Source organism: Vombatus ursinus, unplaced genomic scaffold (genome assembly GCF_900497805.2).
Source record: "Vombatus ursinus unplaced genomic scaffold, bare-nosed wombat genome assembly UNPS02014801.1, whole genome shotgun sequence".
In the NCBI taxonomy this organism is placed as follows: Eukaryota; Metazoa; Chordata; class Mammalia; order Diprotodontia; family Vombatidae; genus Vombatus; species Vombatus ursinus.
In genome coordinates this window covers 28,903,601-28,921,797 of record NW_020954579.1, presented here as the reverse complement: position 1 = coordinate 28,921,797, position 18,197 = coordinate 28,903,601, and the positions used below count along the sequence as shown (strand labels likewise).

At 37.7% G+C, this 18,197-nt stretch overlaps 1 protein-coding gene across 2 annotated transcripts in view; it reads right to left on the bottom strand.

Moving 5' to 3' along the window:
• The window catches only part of LOC114050733 (coiled-coil domain-containing protein 57-like), a 195,991-nt gene that overhangs the window by 102,008 nt on the left and 75,786 nt on the right, over nt 1-18,197 (bottom strand). For both annotated transcript variants that reach the window (XM_027872596.1, XM_027872597.1), the window contains 2 exons: nt 16,819-16,919; nt 12,799-12,999 (listed from right to left, as the gene is read on the bottom strand). In XM_027872596.1, coding sequence (XP_027728397.1) covers nt 12,799-12,999; nt 16,819-16,919 — 302 coding nt within the window. The remainder of the gene's footprint in view (nt 1-12,798; nt 13,000-16,818; nt 16,920-18,197) is intronic.

Sequence of the window (18,197 nt, the reverse complement as noted above, 5' to 3'; positions counted from 1 at the left end):
CCTTCCCCACCACACACCCTAACTACTCTTTGATCCAGTGACACTGGCTTCCTTGCAATTCCTCAAACAAAACATTCCATCTCTTAGTTCTGGCCTTTTTCACTGGTTATTCCCCATAGCTGGAATGTTCTCCCTCCTTATTTCCACTCCTTGTTTCTCTGGCTTTCTTCAAGTCCCAGCTAAAACTCTGCCTTCTATTGGAAGCCTCTTCCAGTCCCTCCTAATTCTTGTGCCTTCCCTCTGTTGATTATTTCCTATTTATCCCGTTTATAGCTTGTTGGTACACAGCTGTTTGCAATTTTGTCTCCCCCATTAGATTGTGAGCTCCTTGAGAGCAAGGACTGTTTTTTGCCTTTCTTTGTATCCTCAGCACAGTACCTGGCACAAAGTAGGTGCTTAATAAACGTATATTAATTTTTTGATGGTCCTGGGAGTATACATATTTGGTGAACCTGCTTCTAGAAGTTCATGATGACATGGCATGGTGGGACCTGAATCTCTATTACAGAGCACTGGAAGGTTATTTTGTGACTGATTCTCGTTTAACTACTGTGTTGTAAACACTAACCTTTTGGTTGTCTGGTGAGCTGGAACTGAGAGTACATAAAAAGACCCCAAAGGAGAAAACTCTTTCCTTCCTGCTGGTCATGAAGTGTAAGTGTCAATTTATTAGTTTGAGAGAGATAGAAGAAGAGGTGGTATCTTCCTTTCTTCAATCTCCCTGGTCCAGCACATGGTCTCCTAAGTGAGACTGTTTGAGACAAGGCTGCATCCTGTTTGTATTTTCTTTCCTTCAGTACAGGCTTTCTGAGATCTCAAGACATCTAGGAAGTAGAGTCCATACCATAGTTTGACAGCAGCTGAGCTGTGTAAGTAGTGGAGCTCCAAGCAACAATTCGTAGGCCCCAGCCAAGCAATGAATTAAAGGCAGCTGAGATGCTGTGTCTTACAGTCAGAGGAATGACTTGTCCATTGACTATACCGCATTTGGAAACAAACTTGGTGAGATGAATGCTTTGTAGCAACCACTTTAAGTTTGAGCTCTTTTTCCTCAGGGATCAAGATGATAAAGGAAAGATGTTTTCATAATTCTGTTCTTGCTATAGCTTCTCAGTAAGAATCTCTTTTGTAAAAGCTAATAGATGTTACTTAAATTGATATTGAGGCTCTAATCACTGATATTAACAGTATGGAGGTGATATTAACTATTATTGACAATTGATATTGGGTGGAAGACACTAGAATGGAGGCTTAAGCTGATAGTATTAGAGGAAATCCTATTACTCCTTAGGGTTAGCTTCAGAACCTTTAGGAGGAGATGCAGCTATCTGTGCTTGGGGGACACAACCTGTTGGTGAGTGTTGGGTTGGGAGATTAAGTCCAGAGTTTATATGACTACATCCTAAACTAGCTATGTGAGCTTGCGCAAGTCATGATTTATTCAGGCCTATTTCCTTATCCTAAAATGAGGGGGCTCCAGATTTCAAAAATTTCTTCCATTTCTGACATTCTATAATCCAGTAAGGAAGGCAAATAAATGCAAATGTGTTTCTATACCTCTTGTACCAAATAAATAATTTGAGTTGCACAATCTAACAGGTAGAATTAACACTGTATGTGACAAACTAGGAGTCTATGTAGTTGAAAAAGATTTAGCCCCGTATACTTGAAAAGGTGTTCCTCCAAAATTTAAGTGACTGAGAGTCCCTTGCTCTTTCTAAGCAGACATCTACTTTGGAGTTTTGTTCTTAAAATCTTGGATGGTAAGGACAAATTGGTTAGTTTGTATAGACAATCCTTCAATTGAACTATAAAGGAAAACTTTATTCCTTAAAGTTTCTGTTTCTGAAGGTTAAGTTGGGAAAGCAAAGAACTTTGCTTCCAAAGAAAAGTCATTAAGATACTAAGAGGATAGGGGCAGCTAGGTGGCACAGTGAATACAGCACCAGCCCTTAAGTCAGGAGGACCTGAGTTCAAATCCAGCCTCAGACCAAACACCTGACGCGTACTAGCTGTGTGACCTTGGGCAAGTCACTTAACCCCAACTGTCTTACCAAAAAAAAAAAAAAAAAAAAGATACTAAGAGGATAAATAAGATCAAACATCAAATAAAATGCACAAAAGTTAGCCACCTAATAATACTAAACAGGATTTCATTATGACATTAAATTTAAAAATCATTTCCCTGGTTCCAGGTTATTGAAAGTTAATGAGAAGACTCCTCATTCTCTGTGGAAAGTATGGTGACAATGAACAAATACACATTGCCCCCTAGTGAAAAGCAAGGAGTCTTAATTAGATTTTCACAATTACACAGGCAGAGTAGAGGAAATTCTTCAGGAAGACCACCTCACTTTGAAAAAATGAGCTGTTAAAAACTGGAATTGAATGGAATTAGAAAGCCCAGGACAATGTTGCTCAGAGTCTATATGTTTATCAAAGATAGCTGCCTAGTACTACTACTCAGATGTACCATGGGGCTGGAGGACTGACTGCTAACTACTTACTTGCAGAATCTTATGGAAGACAGTAAGATCTCCTTTATTTTACTTCTGTGATGCTAATCACTCCCTCTAAGGGAAATAAAAACTGAACCAAACTGGTAAGGAAACAGGTATCCTACAAGGCCTTTGTTCTTCCTCTCCTGTCCACTGAACAGGGTCTATGGATCCCCAAGGAGCCTGTAGACAGATTTAAGGGGGTACATGAACTTGGATGGGGAAAAGATTCCATTTTTATTTTCACTATCCTTTCAATGAAATTTAGCATCTTCAATTATTTAAAAACATTACTCTGAGAAGGGGGTCTGCAGGCTTCACCAGACTGCCAAAAGAGTCAATGATACAAAAAGAGTTAAGAATTCCTGCACTAGAAAGAACTTTCTAGATCCCCTTACAATGTGGAAACTGTAGAGGCATCTTACATGTAATACCATACAGATCTCATTTTTGCTTTCATCTTTTACCATTACTACTCATGATGTCTTTAAAAGTTATTGAGAGAGCCAAGACGGCAGAATGATAGAAGTGCAGTAAGCTCTCCTCTACAAAACTCCTCCCAACAGATCTAGAAAATGCTCTAAACTAAATCCTAATGGGGAAGTCTGGAAAAAAGTCACAGTGAGTTATCTGTCTAGCCTTGCTTGAAATAGGGAGACAAAAAGGAAGTCTGAAGGCACTCTGCAGGATCAAGTCAAGTCACGCCAGTGCCAGGAAGATGCTGTGCACGAGGACAAGGGGAGGTCCTAGACTCATAACGGGATGCCACCACATACACATACCGGGGCATTGGGTCAGGGGCAAATTGGCAGCTCTATCACCTAATACACAGTTCCAACACGTCAATACAAGGTGGATGAACAAAACTGTGCACAGGATGGATTTTCCCAGGTAGAGAGGCCCTGAGTGGTGTACTGAGGAAGGAAGTTGAGAAGCCAGCAGCAGAAGCAATGCAGCTCAGATCTGAGGGGCAGAGCACAATCTAATTTCTACCACATAAACCAGCCCACAGAGGAATAGCTAGGGCAGGACTCTCAGACCAAAGGGGAGTCTACAATTCTGCCACTGAGCCAAAAGAAAACTGCTGAGTCTAGCAGTATTATTCTACTGTTGCTCAGACCAAAACTCAGATCAGGAATTTGCAGAGCTCACGTTAGCAGGGAAACAAACAGATTTTGTGCTGGATTGGATCACTTTGGGAGCACTGAAAACTTTCAAGTCCCCAGCCTGAGATCTCCCTAAGACCCTGTAATAACACAACACTCAACAGTCCCAAGAGAGCAGCAACAGGACAGCCCAGACTTTATCTCTAGATGAGCAACAGAGAACAGCCCTAACATCAAATCTGAAGAAAGGAAGTAGACTGGAAGAATGGGCAAACATAAAAAAAACTATTATGGTGACAAGGATACTCAAGACACAAACCAAGAAGAAAAGAATGACTCAAAAACATTTGCAAATAAAGCTCAAAGAAAAACATAGCTAGGGGAAAAAATTCAACTAGAATTCCTTGAAGAGATCAAGTAAGATTCCAAATGAAGTTTAAAATGTATTTATAAATGAAGTGAGAATGCTAGAGCAAAAAAATGGAAACGAAAAAAGAGCTATGGAAGAAAGAATTGGAAAAGGAATTAGTAGCTTGGCACAAGAGGTATAAAACCTCGTCCAAGCAACAAACTCTCTAAAAATTAGAATGGAGCAAATAGGATGCCAATGACTCCACGAGACAGTAAGAATTATGAGAAATAAAGACATATTAAAAAGAAATACTAAAACAAAGTCAAAATACTGAACAAATAAAAGAAGATATCAGATAATCATGGCAAAAAACAGATATCTCTGGTTCTTTGCATTTCATGCTTTAATTCTGGCTTGTAGCTTTTTCAAGTTAGTTTACCATCAGTGCAGTAGCTGACCTTGATGTTATTTTCTTTTTTTTTTTAATTTTTTTTTTTGGCTAGGCAATGGGGTTAATGACTTGCCCAGGGTCACACAGCTAGTAAGTGTTATGTGTCTGAGGCTGGACTTGAACTCAGGTCCTCCAGGGCCGGTGCTCTATCCACTGCGCCACCTTGTTGCCCCCTTGATGTTATTTTCATCCTTGTTGAAGGCATCTCACATCATGAAAAACGTCATGCTAAAAAGCACTGGTACAAGCATATAGCTCTTCTTCACTCCATTAGTGACTGGGAAAGCATGAAAGCATTGTCCTTTATCTAGAACCTATGCAAGAATGTTATCATGAAACTGGAATACAATATTGATGAATTTCTCCAGGAAACCAAATTTCTCCACAATCTGCCACAAGCTCTCACAACTGACAGTATCAAAGGGTTGGTCAGGTCACAAATACTGCGTACAGACCTCTGTTCTGCTCCTGGAGAAAGGCAGCAAATGCTACGTCAATCCTTCCTCCACCCTGGCTCTCAGGAAGATGACCCTCTTCTAGGTGAAGCTGATTAAGGAGGACTCTGCTAACAACCTTGCCAGTAATGTCTAAGAAAGACCCCCTGTGATTTTCACAGGACAACCTGTTTCCTTTTCCTTTATAGAAATGGACAATGGGGGCATCCTTGATTTACTAGGAGAATAACCTCTTGCCATATAACCCAGAAGACTTTAGACAGCTTTTGTATGAGCAGTGGACCCTCTGCCCTGTAGATCTCTGCTGGGATGGAACCAGTGCCAGATGCTTTGGCACATGAGAGGAGCCTGATAACATTCAATATCTGTTCTTCAGTTGGAAGTTCAGCTAGAGAGGGAATGACTTCAACCTGAGATACACAGTCAGTGGCTTCAGCATTGTTTGATGACGGTCTTTTGAGAACACTATGGCAGTTTTTTGCCTGTCTCTCCAAGATCATGATCACTGATCACTGATCAGTGAGGTTCCATCAGCACTGAGTAGTTGAGATGCACCAGAGGCCTCTGGCTCATAAACAGCCTTCAGGGCACTGTAGAAGTGCTTTGGATTGTTGTTATTGGCATAAAACTCAGTCTTATCTGCCTTCTTACTGAGCCAAGAATCCTGAATCTCTCTAAGCATTGCTTGCACTTTACTTTTGATGGAGTTAAACACTATTCCTTTGAGAGAGATGAGCTGCCCTGCTGGTAAACACTGTGTAGTTTTCATTTTTCATTTAGTAGCTTCTGAATTTCCCCATCACTTTCATCAAAACAGTCCTGCTGTTTGCAAGTGTTCTGGCCCAGATGAGCAAATTTGGGACTGCACACCAAAACTCTGAAAGCTGCCCACTTCTCTTCTGCTTCTAATTATGTGCTGACTCAGCTTTTCCTCCAAGTTAGCAGTAAACTGTTCAGGCTAAGAGAATCTAATCTGTCAAAGCTGAGACTCCTGATAGTCATCTTGCCTTCAGGTCACTGTTTTTTTTTTAATTCGAATGTTTAGTTTGGAGAGGATGAATCTCTGATCAGTCCAGCACTGAGCCACACATCGCCTTCATCACTCTCACATCTTGTCTCTTAAATGACAGTGCTTGCTGCGAGGCTGCATCTGTGGCATTTTGTTGTCTTTAGGTAAATGGAAGGCAGTGCTGGTGATGTAATTGGTCATGAGATGCACATTTCTTCAGTTTTAAGTGACCAATGCTATTGCTTTTTCCAACTCCATTCCTCCCAAAGACTCCCTGAGTTAGTCGCCCACAATTACAAGCTTGTCCTCTTTCAGCACACTGATGATGAGGGTCTCTAGGTCTTCATAAAATTTTTCTTGGACCTCATCAGGGCTCATCAGGTTTCCTTTAAGTCTCAACTAAATTAACCATGTTTTACAGGAAGCCTTTCTCAATCACTCTTAAATCTAATGCCTTCTCTCTATTAATTATTTCCTATTTATCCTATATATAGCTTGCTTTGTATATATTTGTTTGCATGTTTTCTCTCCCCATTAGACTATAAGCTCCTGGAGGTCAAATATTCTTTTTTGCCTCTTTTTTGTATCACCAGCATTTAGCACAGTACAAAGAGATATAATAGGCACTTAATAAATGATTATTGATTGAATGAGATACATAAAGACTATAATATTTCTTCAGTACCTCTTCTCACCTATATTGTCTCATATGGAGAAGTAGCATGAAAAAGATATGGAGACAGATATGATATTAAAAAATACTCTAAGTCACTAATAATTAGAGAAATGCAAATTAAAACAACTCTGAGGTACCACCTCACACTCAGAAGATTAGCTAAGTTGATTTAAAAAAAAGAAAATGACAAACGCTGGAGTGGCTATGGGAAAATAGAGACTGTAATGCATGGCTAGTGGAGCTGTGAATTAATTTAACTTATTCTGGAAAGCAATTTAGAACTATGTCCCAAAAGCTATTAAATCGTGTATACTCCTTTAACTCAATGATATCACTATTAGCTCTATACCCCAAAGAGATCAAACAAAGAGGATCAAAGAGATCAAAGGACCCATATGTAGGAAAATATTGATGGAAGCTATTTTTGTAGTAGTAAAGAATTAGGCAGCTAGGTGTTTCAGTGGATAGAGTGCTGGACGTGGAGTCAGGAAGACCTGAGTTCAAATGTGGTCTCAGACACTTACTAGCTCTGTGACCCTGGGCAAGTCACTTAACCTCTGTTTGCCTTAATCCAGTGGAGAAGGAAATAGCAAATCACTCCAGCATCTTTGCCAAGAAAACCCCATGGACTGTGTGGTCTATCATAGGGGCAAAGAGTTGGATATAACTGAACGACTGAACAACAACATAAGAATTAGAAACTGAGGGGATACCTGTCATTTGGGGAATGGCTGAAAAAGTTATGGCATATGAATGTGATGAGACACTATTGGGCTATCAGAAATGTTGAAGGGAATGGTTTCAGGAAAACCTGGAAAGACTTGTATGAACTAATGCAAAGTCACATGAGCAAAACCAGGAAAATATTTATACAACAACAATATTGTAAAACAATCAACTATGAAAGACTTAAGAACTCTGATCAACACAACGACCAACCACAATTCTAGGGGACTCATGATAAAACATGCTATCCACCTCTAGACAGAGAACTAATTAGATCAAAGTGCTGACTGAACATTTCTTTTTCGTTCTTTCTTTTTGAACTGTGCTACTGAAGGAATTTGCTCTGCATGACTATACAAATTTATGTATTTTATTTTTCTTGCCTTCTCAATGTGTACAGGATGCTGAGGGAGAAGAGAGAAAATCTGGACTTGAAAATAAAATAAAATTGAATAAAAAAGAAAACTATTTAGATCTGCTAGAACCAGAGGGCAAAGAAATAGCAAGAATACACCTCCTGAAAGAAACCCCAAAATGAAAACTCTTAGGAACATTTTAGTTAAAATCCAGAGTGACCAGAGCAATGAAAAAAATACTGTAAGAAGCCAGAAAGAAAGAATTCAAGTACTCAGGAGACACTGTCAGGATCACACACAAATTAGCACCTACCACCACAAAGGATTAAAAAGTTCAGAATACAATATTTCAGAAGGCAAAGGATATAACCTTAAACCTAAGAATAAGTTCCCCAGAAAAAATGAGTATAACTCTACAGGGTGAAAAATGTACCTTTAATTAAATAAAGTACTTCTAAGCATTCCTAATAAAAAGACTAGGGATATGTAGAAACTTCAAAGCTCAACCATAGGAGTTAAGAGAAAAATAAAAAGGTAAACATGAAATGAACAACAATAAAGGACTAAACAAAAATAAACTTACATCTGAAAATAGGTTAATACTTGTGTCCTCTCTGAACCCTAACATTATGACAGGTCACATAGGAAATCAATTAGAGAAAACCTGAGAGTAGTTCTGTTATGTCTTAATAACCTTAAGAAAAGAATGGAAAGAGAAAGAAAGAGAAACACGCTGGTGGGGGTGGGGATGATGGCAGGAGGAAGGGGAAAAAAGGTTAAAGAAAATTATCTCAAATTATCAGGGTATACAAGGCAGACATCTATTCAAAAAAAGAGGAGAGAGAGGGGAAACTGTTAACATTTGAACTTCACTTTCATCTGACCTGGTCAAAAGAAAAAGAATACACACACACACACACACACACACACACACACACACGATTGGGGGAGTGATAAGATAGATACTGGCTGATTAAAACAAATTAAACTGGTGCAGTAGATAGAACACTGGGGCTGGAGTCTGGAAGACTTGAGTTTATATAAATCCAGCCTCAGACACTTAACTAGCTGCATGACTCTAGACAAATCACTTAACCTCTGTAGACATCAGTTTCCTTAACTGTTGAAGATAACATTACCTGCTTTTCAAGGTTATAGTGAGGATTAAACGAAATAATATTTGCAAATCACTTAGCACGGTGCTTGGCACACAGTAGAGGCTATATAAATGTTTATTCCCTTCCTTTTCCCTCCCTTGTAATAGCATCAGTAAAGTTGAAGCCTACAAAATAAACCCTAAAAATTAATTGCATTCTTATATAATAATAAAAACATCTAAAAAGCAATAATAGAAAGGGAAATCCCATTCCAAATTACTTAAAATGTGTCACGTATCTAGGGAATTAATATACCAAAGCACACAAAAGACTTGCATAGTATTCCTTAATGAAATAAGGTACAACTTATATAGCAGCAGGAATATCCAGTGCTCATGGCTGGGCCATGACAATATAATAAAAATGAAAATACTAACAAAATTAACTTAACACTTTCAATGCTGTGCCAACTAAATTATCAAAGGGATACTTTATAGAACTTGATAAAATAATAACAAAATTCATTTGGAAAGCAACAGATCTAGAATATCAAGAGAAATGATGAAAAGAAGTAAAAGCGAAAAGGAATAGCATTTCCAAACTTCAAATTATATTACAAAGCAGGAGTCATCAAAACCATCTGGTATTAGTATTTAAAAAAAGAGAGAGAAAGAGAGGAGCATATCAATGGAAAAGACTTAATAAGGTGAAAATCTGAAACAAGAGGATTCAATAATGCAGTGTTTGATAAACTGGAAAACATAAACCACTTAAGAAAAAAACTCCCTACTTGATAAAAACTGCTAGGAAAACTAAAAAGCAGTCTGGCAGAAATTAGGCTTAGACTTGAACCACAGTCCACAACACATTGTAAATGAATACATACCCTTAATATTAAAGATCATACCATAAAAAGAGTCATATGCCTCTCACAGCTATATGTAGATGTATTTTTAACTAAAAATGGGATAGCAGCAATTAAAAAAGATGAAATAGATAAGTGATTACATGAAATTGAAAAGCTTCTGTACAAACAAAATTAATGCAGGATAAGGAGAAGTGGCTAAATGTAGAAAAATAATATCAAATTTCTCTGACAAGGGTATTTATATCTAAGATATAAACAATTAATGTATATTTATCTATCTATGTAGATGTAACCAAAAGCCATCCCCCAACATATCAGTAGTCAAAGGATATGAACAAACAGTTCTCAAAAAAATTACAAACTATTAACAATCACACTGAAGAATGCTCCAAATTACTAAACATAAGAGGAATACAAATCAAAACAACGCTGAGGTTTTACCTCACACCCTGAAAACTGGCAAAGATGACAAGAGATGGAAATAGTCAATGTTGGTAGGGCTGTGAAAAAAAGGGACAGTGGTGTAGTGGTGTTGGTAGGGCTCTGAATCTGTATAACCATTTTAAAAAGAAAACTGGAATTATGCAAAAATGACTATATCCTTTGACCTAGAGATTTCATTACTGGGCTTATGCTCCAAGGAGGCCACTGATAAGAAGAAAGTGCCCATTTACATACTTCAAAAAAGTTTTGTCAGCACTTTTTTGTAACAGCAATGAATTGGAAACAGAGTATTTGATCACTGATTGGGGAATGAATAAACAAACCAGGTACATGAATGTAACGGAGTTATCACTTGGATATAAAAAATGATGAATGTAATGAATACAGAGAACCATGGAAAGATTAATATGAATTGATACAGAATGAAGCAAGTAGGGACAAGGAAATAATATACACAATGACTACAACAATGTAAACAGGAAGAATAACCATACACTGCAAAAAAATCAAAAGTAAATGTTGCAAAATTATAAAGAACAAAGCATAGCTTTAAAGAGGAAATATGAGAAGACACCAGCACCCTACCCCTTTAAAGAGGTAGGAGGTCCACAAGCATTGCACAGTGCACATATTTTCAGAAATTTTTTGATGATCAATTATGCTGATTTTTCCTGTTTCTCTTTTTGTCTTACACTATTATTAGACAGAATGGCTCTTGGGGTGGGAGGTGACACTGGGAAAAATTATGATATAAAAAACAAAAGGCATCAATAAAAACTCATTAAAAATAATTAATTACTTCACTATTAGCCATTCAGTGGACAGAACTCTAGCCCTGTGCTTGCACAAGTTCTATAAAGAAAATCATTTTGTCTCTATCTCTAGATATATGACGTTACATATGTACATTTCCATAGTTTATACATATGAGACTCAAATGAAAAAAAAATTCTGAATGTTATTGCTAATATTTATGCACACCTACAAACATAACATGTTCCTTTCTTCCTGGGACAATAGAAGCGTGCCACATATCATAAATATAGTACTTGTATTTCTGGAATTCTTTCGAAATTGCTATTGTTACAAAAGTAGTTAAACATTTTACTTATAAGATAATTATATCAAGCTTTCGTAGTATAGGTTGTTAGACTTCAGTAAACATGTCCTGGCCTGCAATATATCCAAATTAATGTTAAAACAGCCATTTTATGGTATAATTCTAGAGATGCAGATAGAGAAACCTGAAAATCTATACTAAAAACGTTAAAGTTGGTAGTCCAAATCAACAAACATTTATTCAGTCCCTACTCTGTGCTGAGAACTGTTAGACTGGGAAAAGATCTAAAGTTTACATAAGATATAAACCCTACCAGAAAGACCTCATGGATTATCAAGGAGATAAAACCTAAACACAGGTAAATAAAATACACAATATTACATGATAAATGTCTTGAAGAGGAACAAAACTATTAAGTCTAGAGCAAGGAAATGACAATGATGCTGTGTGATCTGTGTTGGTCTGATTACATCTGAAATCGTGTCAACGTGCAGCTTAATTAATTCAAAACAATACATAGTGTATTAGAGAATTGTAAAACAAAGTACTATGTGAGATACAAAGGAAGTTTATTTTTTTATTTCTGTACTAGGAAGGTGGAAAGTTTAGCTCCCATTTGAAGTAACCATATGTGTAAATTGTTATAAAGAAATTTGTGAATATTCTCATCCTTTTGCTACTCTAGAAGATTTGTGCATTATAAACAACACAGAATTTGAAGGAGGTCCTTGAGGAACTGAAAGGTCAAGCATGATGGAGCACACTTGTCTTCCCTGTTACTGGGGAGGCTAAGGCTGGTGGGTAGCTTGGGATCAGTTCTGATCTGCAGTATGGACAAAGTTGATCAAATACCCATACTCAGTCTGATATCAAAATGATGAGCCCTAGGGAGCAGAGAATCACCAGACAAAATGTTCAAGTTATAAACAAAACAGGTCAAAGTTTCTGTGAAGATAAGTATTGGGATAAAGCTTGTGAGTGGTTTTTATGTTTTGAGCTTTGGTGAAATAAGGAGACCCAGAATAGATGGATGGAAGGAAGGAAGGAAAGAAGGAAGGGAAGGAAGGAAGGAAGGAGGGAGGAAGGAAGGATGGAGGAAGGAAGAATGTACAAGTAGACATCTAAACAAAGAGAGGAGACTGAAGAAGAGTGATTTTCACCCAAAACGCTCACAAGAGGGAAGAATACACACACACACACACACACACACACACACACACACACACACACACATAGAGGTGGACAGAGAAATACATTTCACTCAACAAGGAAATGGGAAAAATGGAGAAGAGAAAATTAGAAGGGAGGGATTAATTTTTAGCAAAACAAACTCACTAAGGATGTACAAACATATTTATAGGAAGGGGGGAGGGAAGAAGAAAGGAAGGAAGCAAAGAAGGATGAAGGAAAGGAAGGAAGGAAGGAAAAAAGGAAAGGAAAAAAGGAAAGAAAGAAGGAAAGAAGTGCTTCTGGGGTTGGAGAAGGGGGCAGTACAGGAGAGAGGTCCTGCAGAGGGAAAATATGGTCAAAGTGTTTGTCAAGGAATATTAACTCTGCAACAAAATTCTGTAGACAAACTTATGGGAAGAAAGTGAAAGAGAGGCCAGTGAGTAGATCACACTAGTTCCAATAGGAGATAATCAATATCTTATGCAAAGAGTTGGGACTGTGGAGATTGAGCATAACTTTAACCTACTCACCTCTTTTCCAAGTGTCAAAGACTCAGGGATTTGCTGTTGATTCTTGTTAGAAGTCTTCCCTGCCTCTTTCTTGGCTGTACCGAAATGCATCTTGAGCTGAGTTACCTGTTCTTGTAGCCCTGAAATTTCTAAATGGACTTGATCTAAGTGACTGGAAAGCTGGCCCTGGAACTCATCAATGTCCAATGGTTTCTGTTGCACCTAGGATTCCAAATCAGAAAGACACTATTAAAGGAGCTCTCCCAACTTCAGAAAAGATCAGGAAAATATGAGATAACATAAATCAAGGACATGATCTAAGAAGGAATAACCATAGATTTAACTGGAAGAGAGCTTAAAAGTTCTTATCCAATCCCTTCATTTAACAGGTAAAGAAATTGAAGCCTAGAGAAGTTAAGGGATCTACTCAGGGTCACACAGTTAGTAAGTGGCAGCTGAGATTTGAACCCAGGCCTTCTAACTTCAAGTCCAGTACTCTCTGTACTGCAGCATAAGAGATAAAATGAGTGGCAAAGAACTGTAACAGAAAAAGCATGTGGTAGAGAAGCAGGGGTAGAGCATGTGGGGAAGGGATCAAGGTAGCACTTGCAAAAAGCACCCATTGGAAATGAATAGAGAATTATTATTTATCTCTTTTAGACATTTTTAGCTTTTTATTCCATATAATCTGATAAAAAAGCCATTAGTAATAGACTTGCCCCATATAATAAGTTACCATATGACATCTGTAAGAATCAACAACTTACCTGGCTTCTTTAGACACATACATATTCTATAAATGACCTTTCAATTCAGTTTAACATGCGGACTGAAGACCTCATTTATATTTTGCGCATCTTGATAACTGTATATGAATGCTTCACTTAAGAAGCATGAACTAGTAGGAATGTGCCTGGGACTACACTGACCACTACTACTACTACTATCGCCACCGCCACTAGCTAGCACGCCGGCATTTACGAGGCTTCTACTGCATGCCCAGCACTGTGCTAGTGCTTTACAATCGTAAGCTCGTGTGATCCTCACAACAGCTCTGAGAGGCAGATGCTATCATTATTCCCATTTTTACAGTGGAGGAAACTAAGGCATAGAAGTTCAATGACTTGTCCAGAGTGGTACAACTGTATGTCTCATTCTGCTTTCTGAGTCTTTTATTTTTCTATCAGGAAATGTGAAGCATGCTTCATCATTAATCCTCTGGAATCATGGTTGGTGTCATTACTGTGATCAGAGTTCCTAATTCTTCCAAAACTGTCTTTAATATATTGTTACTGTTATAAGTTGTTCTCATGTTCACTTCACTCTGTATCAGTTCATACAAGTTTTCCTAAGTTTCTCTGAAAACAGCCCCTTTATCATGTCTTATAGCACAGTAGTATTCCATCACATTTATATATAATAACTTGTTTAGCTATTTATTCCCCAATTGATCCCCTCAGATTATCACTCTTTGCCACCTCAAAAAGAGCTACAAAACAAGGCATTGAACCTGGAGCTGAAAGAAGACAAACTAGGCAAGCTGAGAAAAGGCACCTTCAAAGATTGAGACAACTTTAGTACAAAGAGAAGAGGAGCCTCAGGACTCCTCCTGGGGCCTGACCTTTGGGGCCCAGAAGAAAGCTACATCAAACTTAGGGAAACTACATGAGAAAAAAAAGGAAGGGAGAAAAATATTTTCATCCAATGAAGAACTGAGTTACCTTATTGTACACATTATTTTTAACCCTGAGCCCACAGTCCCTTATATTTGTATTTATGGAACAGTATACCCTCAACTTTTACAGACAATATTTTACACAAACTCCTTACATCTCTGTACATTTTCCCTTAAAAATAAATCTGGTGGGACTTCCAGGAGCCAAGATGGAGGAGTAAGGAGGAAATCACTGTAACTCTCCCATAATCACCTCCAAACAACCATAAAATAGTACCTCAAAACAAATCCTAGAATAGCAGAACCAGCAAAAAGACGAGGTGAAACAATCTTTAATCACAAGAAACTTGGAAGATTGACAGGAAAGATCTGTCTCACTTGGGTAAAAGAAGAGTGCAGTCCAGGACAGAAAGCATTCCAATAAGCCAGCATCAAACCCTCCCCCCTCCCCAAGCAAACCAGCGGTAGATCCTGAGCCCCAGTGTGGTGGAGCAGGCAAACACCAATGCCAGGATCCCCCATGTGTCTCAGCATAGCCAGGGGACTGGGCAAACTCTAGCTCTGAGAACCACTAATGTGCTTCAGCTGAGCCCCTGGCAAACAGGCAACCTCCAGTGGCAAGACTAACACGTGCTTCAGTGTATTCCTGGGGAAATGCAGAAACATACCCCAGTACATGCCAGACACCAGCAACAGGATCTCAGCTCATTACCAGGTAAGCTCCCAGACCCCTATGGCCTTTAGCAGGCCCAGCCACCTCCCATCCTACCCCCTCAGTGCAGCACCAGGTAAACAGCCAGGGCCTGTACCCCTGGCACAAGAAGCCTGAGACAATGCCTCTTCCACCCTAAGAGCAAAGCTCAAATTTTTTAAAAAAGGAAAAAGGCCAAAAAAGACGAGCAAACAACAACAACAACAAAAGAATCTGACCACAGAAAGTTATTATGGTGACAAAGATCAAGACACAAACTCAGAAAAAGAAAAGAATGTCAAAACGCTTATGGGCAAAACCACAAAGAAAAACAGGAAGTGGTCTCAAGCCCAGAAAGAATTCATGGAAGAACTCAAAAAGGACCTTAAAAATCATATAAGAGAGGTAGAAGAAAAAGTGGGAAAAGAAATGAGAGCGATGCAAGAGAATTATGAAAAAAGAGTCAACAGCTTAAAAACAACAACAACAACAACAACAACAATAACAACGGCTTAAAAAGTAGAATTGGCCAAATAGAAAAAGAGATACAAAAATCCACTAAAAAATAACTCCTTAAAAAGTACAACTGGTCACATAGAAAAGAAAGAACAAAAGCAAATTGAGGAAAACAACTCCTTAGAAGTTAAAATTGGGCAAGTGGAAGCTAATGACTATGAGACATCAAGAATTAATCAAAGAAATTGAAAAGAATGAAGAAACAGAAGAAAATGTAAAATACCTCATGGGAAAAACAACTGACCTGGAAAATAGATTGAGGAGAGACAATATCAGAATCACTGGACTACCTGAAAGCCATAATCAAAAGGAGGACCTGGACAGCACCTTTCAGGAAATTATCAAAGAAAATAATTATAATTCTTCTTAAGAATAGGCACTGAAAGAATCCACCAATCACCTCAGGAAAGAGATCCCAAAACAAAAACTCCAAAGAACATTATAGCCAAATTTCAGAACAATCAGGTCAAGGAAAAAAATACTACAAGTAGCCAGAAAGAAACAATTCAAATATCAGGGAGCCACAATCAGGATTACAAAGGACTTAGCAACTGTAACATTAAAAGATTAAAAGAAGAGTACATTGGGTGCAGAAGGAAGGGAGAGGTAGAATGGGGTAAGTTATTTCATTGATAGGGAGATAGGCTCAAATAAGGAAAATAATTTGATGATTACCAATATAGAAAGCAGTGCCAAGAAAAGAACTCAGCGCTCTTCACTCGAAACTAACTTTACTCACTAGCTAATTAAAATTAGTTCCTACTAATATTTCTTTTCCAGATGCAAAGAATTTTCTGAAAAATTATCATGTAGGGATAACATTTACTTTGCTTGGTTAAAGCCCTAGGCTGCCTCTGGCCTTCAGGAAGAAAAAAAAAACCTTCCTAATATCTAAGCAACTGGTTGGTGAATTAGAGGAATGAAAAGAGGAGTACTTTGTTCATGTCAGTAGGGAAGGGCAAAATGTGGCTGTTTTACATTGATGTTAGCTTCTTTCCTGTCTGGAATTGAAAAAGTAGAATTTTAAAGAAAGAAACATTTCCAAGAAAGAAAAAAAACCCCAAAAAACAAAAACAACTTTATGTCCAAGCCAAGAAAAAACTTTCCAACTCTGTTCAGACACTCAACAATTTTGAGCTTCAACAGGGTGAGGCCTTACCTTTTGTTTGAGCTGTGTTACCATGGAATCCAAGAGAACTGCTTTGGTTTGTAGCTTCTTCAAAGCCATCCCAATGGAAACTTTATCAGCCTGCAAGGAACCTGATAGAAAGAAGATTAAGTGATGCAATAAGAGCACAGAATACTACAAGTCTTAGTAAGAATCTTGGGTTTTAGGGACATGGTTCCATTGTACTTTTTGGTTTCATATGTAAAATATAGAACAATAGACATGAAAGAGACTGAGAGATAGTAAGATTTAGTTCTCTTCCTTAAGAAAAGTGAACATCTAAATCATCCATGTCAGCTAGCTGTCCACTCTTTTCTTGAAAGTATTTTAGGGGCAGTTACTTTATAATCTCCCTTAGTAACTTATTCCATTGTTTAATCTCCCTGAAAGTTAAATTCATTATAAGGATTTAGATCCATAGAATGTTAGAGACACACTACATAACAGGGAATAATCTTTGTTCAAAGATAGTAGGAATCTTTTCAGATACCACTGAATATGTGGTAAGTGTGTTCCAGGGCATTAATAACTCTCAAAATGTAGATTAAGCTAGAAGACCCTATTAATGTTTTCATTCAAAATGTGAATATGGTACTAAATATTAGAATCTCAAATCCAAGATGGATAATGAAGATCTAAAATGAGATGTAGAGAGGTTTCAGCGAGAATATAAAACATCTGATAGTTCTTCTATTGCTCTAAATTTCTGCTTTAAATTTCATATAAAGATTCATGGGATTGAATGTAACCTATACATATGTCCACAAACATAAAAATAAATGCTATCTACAAACAAAAGCAACTTTAAAAGCTTCAAGAAAGCTTGTTTTTAAAATTAATGTTTTACCTGTATGAATATCCTTTTTCTATTTCTATTTTCTCATACTCTGCTTATCATGCCTACACAAGATTCCCTGACCCTAGGCTATATTTTCTTCCTCCATCATTCAAAGCCCAGTTTTAAGTTCACTTTCTCTGAGACAAAAGTTGGATTGCCTTTGGTCCAAACATTCTTCCTATCTAAATATGTACAAAATATTTGATATTCTGAATATTTAATTATTTTAACTGCTGTTTGTCCATTAATTTATTCATTTAAATATTTAAGTACCTACTTTGTACAAGCTTTCATTGATGGGCCTTGAACTGCATTGTTGGAAGAAATGCCCTCATCAATGAGATCACAGATCTGTTTGAATATAGAGAAAGTACTTTGCTAGGAGCTGTATCTCTATCTATGATGATATATTTCCCTTGAATCAATCAATCAACAAGCTTTATTAAGTGCCTACTATGTGCCAGGCACTCTGTTAGGTGCTGAAGAGTAGGCCTTCATCATCTCATGCCTGGATTATTGCAATAGCCTGCTG